General features: G+C 40.8%; 1 protein-coding gene across 3 annotated transcripts in view; it reads right to left on the bottom strand.

The window, feature by feature from the left end:
- Positions 1 to 9940, bottom strand: part of asic1b (acid-sensing (proton-gated) ion channel 1b) — a 142173-nt gene continuing 132233 nt past the window's right edge. For all 3 annotated transcript variants that reach the window (XM_071493302.1, XM_071493301.1, XM_071493300.1), the window contains 7 exons: positions 6730 to 6880; positions 5717 to 5773; positions 5068 to 5221; positions 2408 to 2499; positions 2003 to 2082; positions 1262 to 1363; positions 1 to 478 (listed from right to left, as the gene is read on the bottom strand). In XM_071493302.1, the coding sequence (XP_071349403.1) occupies positions 383 to 478; positions 1262 to 1363; positions 2003 to 2082; positions 2408 to 2499; positions 5068 to 5221; positions 5717 to 5773; positions 6730 to 6880 (732 nt within the window). In that variant the 3' untranslated portion in view covers positions 1 to 382. The remainder of the gene's footprint in view (positions 479 to 1261; positions 1364 to 2002; positions 2083 to 2407; positions 2500 to 5067; positions 5222 to 5716; positions 5774 to 6729; positions 6881 to 9940) is intronic.

Genomic DNA, 9940 nt, shown 5'->3' with positions numbered 1-9940 from the left:
ATAACTGTACATTTTCCCTTACTTAGTTTAACTTTTTTTTTTTTTTTTTTGTCTTTTGAAAGAGAGGTCCGTGTTGGCAAGGTTTCTCCATGAGCATCCTTTACGGCAGTATTCCAGAGGAAAACACAGAGATAGAAGAGTTTGGAGTGCTGCATGAATTGTTCTCTGGAAAATTAACAGATAATTTTATATTTGGGATATCCTCTCCACTTGGCCTCAGGTGAAAGTTCTTTGTCGTGTTGGATTTGTCCTCCGTTTCTATGAAAAAAGTGCCTCTGTCAAACTTTGTATCAGTTCCTCGCACTCCCCGTGTTGAAAAGTTCTTGTTGTATGGTTGGCTTTGGTTGCATAACGCACACTTTGATGCTTCACCCGGGTCTGCTCAGCAAGTGAAGTCTTCAAAGTTGCCCTGGCCCGGGTGATGAGGTAGCATGTTGCCAGGATATGTTGATGGTGTACGCAGGTTCTCGCAAGGAGCCTGACATCAAAATAGAGAGAGTGAGAGAGAGAGAGAGAGAGAGAGAGAGAAAAGGCAAAAAAGGCAGGTAAGATAACGTATAGAGGTGGATAACGACAGGCGAGAGAAATGATCAGCAGGAGAGGAAACAGTCAGACAGAGAGTGGACAAACGTGCAGAGTGGGAGTCATCATATCCAGAATAAAACACATTTGAGAAAACCCTGAGGTCGAAAAAACACTAAAAAAAAAACATGACACGAGGTGAAGAGGAAATAGATTCATTACAAATACCCTGAAGAATAATGAAAATAATGAAGGTGGATGAAAAGAGGAGATGACTGAATAAGGCAGGAGAGCAGATCAGAGGAGGAGCACATCTTTCCCTGTTCCTCTGCTCGGACTTACAATTAAAGTGAACTGGCTTCATTTACACTTGGAAATAAGTGAGCTGTCACACTTTCCAAAGCTCTAATTCCGGCCTGTCCCTGTCGGTCCTGTCCCCCAGCTTTGATTAAATTCAAGCCACTTTCCGCTCTTCTACTCCTCTCTCTCAATTTTCTCTCCCTCACATCCCAATCTTTTTTTCTGCTCCTTTTCATGTCTCTCAAGTCTTTTCCTCCCCTCGCTTCCTCCACCTCCATCTCCTCACTTTCTCGTTTGATTCTGCTCCCCACCATCACTACCTCCATCATTTCTACTCCTCCTTCACTCCTTCAGACCAGTGAAGACAAAGAAGAGAGTGTGCCCCTGTCAAAGCAATGCAGTCTGACACAGTGAAAGTACTTAGCAGCAGCCTACTGACATGGCGTTTCACATCATCCAGGCTCAGAACAGCTCCCCGGTCATTGTTGTTGCGGCCTTTGTGTTTCTTCTTCACGCATCGGCACAGCTTGTACTTGATCACCTGAAAATAGGCAAGGACAACCATTCCTAGCCTTCTGGGATCAAAACACAATGTTCATTTTTTTGTTTGTTTCTGGAGAGCTTTCAAAAGCTCTCATTTTTTTGTGTCTTATATAGTTTAAGCCCCTAAACTTTGTAGTTTGAAGGATCAGGCAAACGGAAATTCAAATGAGACTCATCTTATATATCTATAAATATTTTTCCCCATTGATCCTGCACATGAGCAGATGCTGAATTTCACTCACACTCGTTCGCTGCTTAATTTAAGGGCACAGGAAAAAAAACCTCTCTCCATTGCTGGTACAGGGGAACCATGCAACATGGAGTTACTCTAATGAGAATGGACAGAGACATCCTGACTAATCTAAAATATAATACATCCAAAATGTTAATGTATTCAGCGTTGTTGCGTTGTTAAGATGTGTGTGTGTGTTGCACAGAGATGGGCTGCAGGGTTGTGAGGAACAGTGCGTTCTTCATGGATGGTAAGATAGTGTGAAAAACTCGATTTTGTAAATAAAGTAATTCCATATTTCGGGAACAGCACAAATTTCTATAAGCGATACACAACAATAGGTGATTTATGTAAGTGAGAGGCTCTGGATAACGATGGCAGATGTTCAGGAAAGAGATATTTTACCTCATATAGATAGTCAAAGAGTTCGAGAATGGTGAGGATGCTGGCTCCTATGAAAAGGCCCATCTGACCTCCAATATCACCTGGACAAATAAGCAAAGCAGAAAAATTGCACCTTTATACATAACAGAGATGGAGATCATCTCTGTGCATTCATATGAAAAAGAGGTCAGCTTGGAAAGTTTTCATCTAAATGGTGAGAAATGTAATAGAAAACATAGATGTTTGCAAAACGTAGTTGAAAAGCCAAGATAGTTTGAAGAGACAGTTTGTGTCCTCTGGGACCTGAGCACCTAATATAAAAATGCGAGCATTTGCTTTACTGTCACTTTATATAAAAAACATCCGTCATGCTGCATACTGCATAATATCTATTCCCAAGAAAACGCTTGACAGCCATATCCTCACCCAGAAGGCCTGCCAATTCGTAGGCTTTCTTTTGTTCAATGGTCTCGTAGTTCAGCGCTTCAAAGAAGATATCCAGAACCAGAATGTTATCACTGTAAACAGAGAGGGAAGCGCACAGTCTTAAGTCACATAATCAAACGTCTCAGTTTGCATTTTATAGACTTTTTTTTTTTGTTTTTATCAGAGAGTCCTCAGGCGGAGAAGATGACTGGTGAGTCTGCCACTTCCTGCAGATAACAGAGCAAATGCATCAAATTTAGCAAATAACCTGTCGTCACTGACTAACTTCCCAAAGGTGAGCCTGATCGTTGAGGAATACAAGGGAAATGATGACAGCTGTTTGATTTTGTACTGTGTTAATGTCTAAACACGTGGCTTCAGCAGAGAGAAAAAGAATGGGGATTAGTTTAAACGCCCAGGGCACGGCAGACTATTATTTTGACTCCTGAATATCCTCTCTGTGGGCCGAGACAGACTTCACACCCCACTGGAGTTGAGATCAAAACCACAAGTCCACTTTGTAGTTTTGATTTTTGTGCTGGTGCACTGTTTTATTACTTAAATTTAAGTCAAGACAAGTGATGATCTGTCAGTCTTAAAAAAGAAACTCTGGTAAAGCTGAGGGCTGACTTGAAACAACCAAATGCAAATTACAGCTGATAATGAAGGGATGGAGATCTGTTTGTCCACTTTTTTAAACATGGGAACTATGTGTCTAATATTTTCTTACTTCTAGCTGTTTCAACTGTTGATCTATTACTTTTACCCGCTCAGTTGTTCATCTGCATATATACTATATATCTATGTCAACCATTCATCCAATACTTTAAGGCAACTGTCCAGACCTCTGCTTGCTTGCTTACTAGTTTTCATGCATACAAAATAGCAACACAGGTGTTGCAGTTGACTTGACTTAATGTGTGGATATATTTTTTAATCACAGTGCAATTTCTTTCTTTTTTTTTTTTAATCAGTTGAGCTTCTCTACAATCTTTCCACATAGCGGCTGCCAACAAATAGTTACCCCCCTGGGGTATAAGTGGCCCTGGTTGTGAATCACTGAATAGGTGGCTTATGTCTTGTTGTTGCTGTCGTTCTTGGCTGTTTTCTCCTGATTTGTAGCCCATCTGTGTGTGGTGTCATCTTGCAGTTTGAATGATGCTTTCTTTCTGTTAGGTGTGCTTATTGCGAGTAAGTAACCTGCACGTACATCTGATCAGAGCAACAATCCACAGACCGTGGAGCTGTGTAGTCGAGGTTCCCAGCAGAAAGACAGCTAACTGTCTCAGACTTCAGTTTCACACCACTAAACACTGTGCAGCCTGGATACAAGAACACTTCCAGCTAATGTTCATCACACTGACATCACTCGGAAATATGGCCAGTCAAAAAAATGAACTGGATGGACTAACATCTCTCTACAGGGAATTGAAGAAAACTTTCAGAGGGGAGAAGTGGAAAGGTTTTTGCGGCACTCTGACTACATATGGTGTAATTATCTTGTCTTCAACAGCTATGCTGGGAATGAAAAATAAAAGATTCAACTATTATTGTACCCTCTCCTCATTTCCTCAAACTACTTTTGATCTTTTCAGTACATTTGGCAAAGAAACACTCAATACTTGGTTGATTAATCAAGTAAAGCTCTGAATAAAAGCTCCTCTTTCCATTTCCACATCCCAATGACAAAATCCAGGTCAAATCAATCCCAAAACACTTCAATTCTATTATACAGGAAAGGTAACTTGCTTTATGATTTTTTATTATGTAATTGACATACACCAGGTGACCTAGTATCAAGAGATGTGCAATGCAACTTTTATGGTGTTTGTGTACTCGAGTGGTTTAATTCAATTGCAACAATGATAAACATCACATTTCAATCTTAGTGCCTCACAATCAAGACCACAAGCTACGTTTGGGAACTGCAAGCACTGTGTGTTTTAGGAAGGGAGGCTTTTTGTCGTGTTTTAAAAGTACGTTGGCACATTTAGATTTATAAAAATTAGAATTAGCACCTCACGGTTGTGCGCCTATGCCAACGAGTCAGGCTGCAGGAAATATGGCAACAATCAGCGTTACAGTGTTGAATAATGGCCAGAAGTGTTTTTGCAGAACATTATGAAAACACAGTGAAATTGATCTTCGATAATATGGATATAAAATTTCATCACATCATCATTTTATCCTATTTTGTTATAAATTGTGTCATAATTAGCACATGAATTTTAGAGTTATTGCCAAAAACCATGCATTATACATCTCTGTATAATTAAATACAGTTCAACAGCACCACAAGCCACATCCTCTAAAATTACTGTAAAGCTGAATCATCACCCCTATAAAACAGTTTCAGCAAGAATGGAACATTATAACCACCATGAAGGTAGGATTTATTGCAGGACTACATTCCTTTAAGCCAGATGTACCTTATAAATATGGCAAATGGAAAGTCACAAAAAAATAATCAAATTAATGAATTAAAACTATTGTTCTTCCTGACATCTGACAAAACTATTCTCTGCAATTTTCTCATTACAATCATTTATTTGGACACACGTTGTAAAACACAAACATAATATGATCATAATATCACATTATGAAATGTGGAAAATTCCAAGCTCATCTTTGGTTAAATAAAACATCAAAATGGGACTTACGCTATGTACTGCTCTGTCTTGTTGAATTTCTTAGCAAGATACTTGGCTGATGCTTTGCTGGGTATTTTGACAAAGGACATCTCTTTGCCATAACGTGTCAAGTTGCATGGTGTCTCGCACACACAGTAGTCATTATCCTTCTCGACAAGGAAGTCTGAAAAATGAAGTAGACAGAGGGACAGAAAGACTTGTTGTCATCCCAGGATGACAAACAAAATGCCAGCAGAGTGAGAGGCGTCAAAGAAAACTTGTGAAAAGACGCCACGAGGAGAGGCGCCCAGAGACCCTTATAAGAAATACAAAAGATAGAAGACACATGCTGACAGAGACAGAGAAACAGTAGCAGCCACCGGCAAAAATGTAAGACAGTCATGAAAGTGCAAAAGATTACAAGTCAATAAGAAAACAAGCAACAGACATGAAAAGCCTGAAAGGTATCAGTCGATGGAGAGACAGGGGAGTGAGAAAAGGAGAGCCTCAGTGCCAGGCCTGAGGTTTACTATTTGAGAATGGCTACCATCAAGCTGAAGGAACACTATTATCTGTTATCAGCTTGGATCAGGGGCTCTGAACAGTGGGACATACACAATGAAATGTGTGTAAGACACATACACACATACACAAGCAGTATGCTGGGTTATCTCCTTACCCAAGGCAGGATCTGCACACTCTTTGTACTGCTCCGGGGTGCAATATGGGGCATCTCCTAAGGACGGGCAGAAGAAACACAATGTTCACAGCGTGAACAAGAGAAGAGGAGGATTTCAAAGATGCACAAAGAATGATGAGATCTGGGCTTATAATTAATTCTGTCTCAGACCGTCATCACTGTCCTATGGAAACTGTGCATGTGGGTTATTCCTCTGACTGGATCTTTGTTACTAACTCTAGTTAGTGATTTCATTAACGTCATTGCACTTTCGCTGCCTATCATCAGTGTCCGTCACCCTCTTTGTCTTTCTCCATCTGGCAGATGAGCCGTCCCTCTCCCTTCTAGCAGGACAACACAGGAAAAAGACACGTCCTAGATGTTGGGGAAATTATTTCCAAGCTGCATTTATTCACTCCATTTTGGGTCATGCGCTTTCAAAATCGCTCAATGACAGGGGAGATAGAGGAGATGAATAGGGGCAGAGCACAATCCACGGGGGCGGTGGATTTTAACAGGGGAGTTCTCTATAGACTTCCATTAATCAACTGCACAATCACTTTAAGATAGCAGCTAATCCTGATTATCACAGAGACAGATTTGTCTGGCTCTCCATATGCTAACACACCGCTGAGAGTGACCATGATTGAGGAGAGGGACATTAACAATTATTGGAGAGGAGAGCGAGGGTTAACCGAGGCCAGATCCCAATGTTTCCTCAGAGCCAAACTCTTTTTCAATTTGTCTTCTCAGATACTACATGGTGATTAAAGGTAGACAGCAAATGCCAGCTGTAATCACTGCACAAACACAAAGTGAAAATAGTTGAGTTTTCTGATTCACTGGAGTGTGAAAGTATTTGATTATCTGCGGTCGCTGGCAAAAAGCTGAAGAGTTGTTTTTGTCACAACAATTTCAGATGACAGGACTTCCAGCCACAACAGTAGACAATGTCTAGAAACAAATATAGACACATCTATATCCAGCAATGAGACGAGTCCTCTGGTTCTTACCGGGCATGTGGACCATCCTGCAGTTGCAATTCTCCACCAGGTATCGTGTCTCACAGTCGATCCGACAGGCTGTGATGCTGTAGGTGCTGAAGAAGTCTGAGTCCATCGGTGTGGCCTTGCAGTCCCCCCACGGCGGAGGCAGGTATGTCAGCTGGGAGAGAGATAGAAGCAACAGTGCAGAACCACTTGAGCTAAAGAGCGAACTGTATGTTGAGCATCCCGTCTTGTGCCATGTAAACACAGCAATGTGACCTTGTACTTGCTGTCAACATGACAATAAACTTGTTAGTCTGCCCATATGAGAAGTCATGACATATTTTATGTATTTGGCACAGAAACCGAAAACCTCACGGTGAATACATGTGTATAACGGTGCTTGTTGTGGGAGCTCGTCTCCTACGCTTCTGCTATTCTGACTCTCTCTCTGTGCTTTCATTGTACTGCCCACTCTTCATGCAGGAACTGAATAGTATGAGCTGTGTAGTAGAGCTGTGATGTTGTAAGAGTTTCACACTGGACAGCTTAGCCACAGGGAAAAGCGCTGTTCCATGCTCCTTGTGTTTTGATCCACAAATAGACATTTTCTATCACTGAACATGTGCTGATTGTAGTCATACACAAAATTCTGCAGCCAATTGTCCAACACAGGAGGATTCAGAAAAAGCTCTTTCCCTCAGCTCTGCAGATGGTGAACTCTGACCTCTGTCTTTCCTCGGCTTTGTGTTATCTTCTCCTCCGGTAATCTTCTGCACTGCTCTGCCCATTAACATAGATGGACTCAGAAGTCAACTACATTGTATTGTGTAAGTTGCTTTAAAACTGTAACATATGTACATTTTGCATTTTATATGTTTTTCCTTTTTTGTACTCCTATTGGATACATTTATGTTTTTATCTTTGAATTTTTATCCTGTATTTTTCCTTTTCTAACCCTTATGTTTACTCTTATCAAAAATATATTTATCTTACATAAACCGAACCCCAGTGAAACTTGTGTAAACTTGAGGTTGGCTCTGTACTGCTCATCTAAAAAAATTTAATAAATAAAAAAAAAGTAAATTGAAGTCTGCTGATAACTCCAGCAGACTGAATTTTGCAATTTTCATATTATATTAAAAATATTAGAAGCATTGATTTACATTTCAGTCACATAAAAAAAAGAAAAAGAAAAGATGAGCATTTGCAATTCACTGCATTAAAAATGAAGTAGGAATCTATAAAGCACTCCGTGTTTTTTGGTCTCATCAGTTCAAACGGTGCATCACTGGGTGCTCACATAGCAATAAATTAAAGGCCACTGTTGTGATTTAGGGAACTGCATTTTACAATTTGTGCTGGAGCACAAGAGGCAGCCATGTGTGTTGTGTACTGGATTTGCTTACTAATACCTCAAGGCGATGGTCAACAGGTACATACAGAATTCATACGCATTCACATGCACAGTAATGATTGTAAAGATTCCTCTGCTAATTTCTACACTTTTCTGACTTTCTCCCAAAGTCAAACAGAAAATAAAAGCCATCAGAGCCGGGTAAAATGTGATAATCAATAATAGGGACTTGTGTATTTATTCACCTCATCACGTGGATTAGACCTACTGGAGGGCTTGATGATGGCTCTCTTGTGCTCAGAGATCTGCTACTTCGATTTCTCTGCATTTTCAAAAGCTCCACTCGGCCATCCTAAACAACCTTGTTGAAACGTTACTTCCCTCTGGTTTAACTTCTGCAAAAGCTCAATTCTGCCTGGACAAAAGGTAATCTGGCATAAGAGATTTAAGGACGTTTTAGTGTGCTGTTAGCTGTTTAACGACCATGAAGAAGAAAACAAATCATGCTAAGATTGTGACCTCAATTCCCCCTTCATTAACGGAGTGAGAGAGTGCAAACAAAAGGGTAAAAGGAAGAAAGAAGGGAGTCAGCAGGACTCAGTGGACGGAGAGAGAGGAGGGTGGAGAAAAACTGGAAGAATAAACATTTTGAAGTTTTTGCTTTGTACATTAAGTAGTGGGAAACTGCAGATTTCTCTTTTGTGGGATCAGGGTGAGTGACAGTTTTGGCCGGCTGATAAATCCCCAAACAGTTTGACACTACAAGACTGCTGAAGCAGGGAGTTGAATGAATGTGAGCAAACTGCATTAGATTAATGAAGAATGAGCCTGCCAGCCAATGAAATAAATGGAAAAACACAGAGAGAAAGAGAAAGGGTGACAGAGAGGGCAGAATTATATTAAAGAGAGAATAACTGTATTAGAGGAATTGTAATGACTGTTGGAGATGGGAAACGTAAAGGAGCTGGTGAGAAAGAGAGAAAAACAAAGAGGAACAGTCTCCTGCAGACGCGACATTGGCAGCATGCAAAATCCTGCTGCAGCCCGCCGACACTGGAAGACACTCACTAGTAGTGTGGACGTGGAAGGACTGAGATCACTCCCAAAATCCATCCCTTTCTCTCCTCCATTCATTATGCATGGTTCTGTAGCATATTAGAGGCCGGGGTATATGATTTGTCTGGCTGCATGCTTGCCATCTCACCCAGCAGAATTATTCACAGTTCAGAGGAATAACCTACATACACTTCATTGCACTGAGCAGGATACTTCTACAAGCTGTGTTTCTTAATGATGCTGAGGCACCCGGTATGTACCTATGCAGAGGTCTCCAAGGGGCCCCACAAACCTGAACTGTCCCTTCAGTTGCACTGTGGGATGGGTGGTTTGGTGGTATAATACTGGAGGATCAGTGTTCGATTTCCAGCTATTAAAACAGCCTTCATCATATAAAAAAAATAAAAAAGTAGCTGTCCTTTCAACTGTCAGGTTATGGATGAATGTGTGTGAAAGACTTTTTGCCTTCTACACAGGATTGATTCCCAGGCAAAATTATGTTTTCAACCTCCTTTGTGTGAAAGACGAGAAGCATTTATCCTTCAGAACACAGCATTACTGCTGACAGTGCAGTGCTTACCATGTGGGACACCTCATTTCAACCCCCTTGTAGTCCAACGAAAGCCTTGAACAGGGTGACAGGGTGCCAGTGACAAGTATGTTACACTGCTGGGATTGTGGATATCCAGATTCAGGAAACATTGTGTTTAGTGGAGGAAGAAGTTTTCAGATTCTTTACTAAAGTAAAAGTACTAAAAAAACAACAACTGTACTGGATTTAACATCTGAAGTAAAAGTCTAACTGTATTATCAGCAAAATGCACT

This window comes from Trachinotus anak, unplaced genomic scaffold (assembly GCF_046630095.1).
Source record: "Trachinotus anak isolate AG129_WGS33_773 ecotype Australia unplaced genomic scaffold, CSIRO_AGI_Tana_v1 ptg000013l, whole genome shotgun sequence".
In the NCBI taxonomy this organism is placed as follows: Eukaryota; Metazoa; Chordata; class Actinopteri; order Carangiformes; family Carangidae; genus Trachinotus; species Trachinotus anak.
Note: the sequence above shows the minus strand (reverse complement) of the source record. Positions and strands in the feature narration are given on the sequence as shown.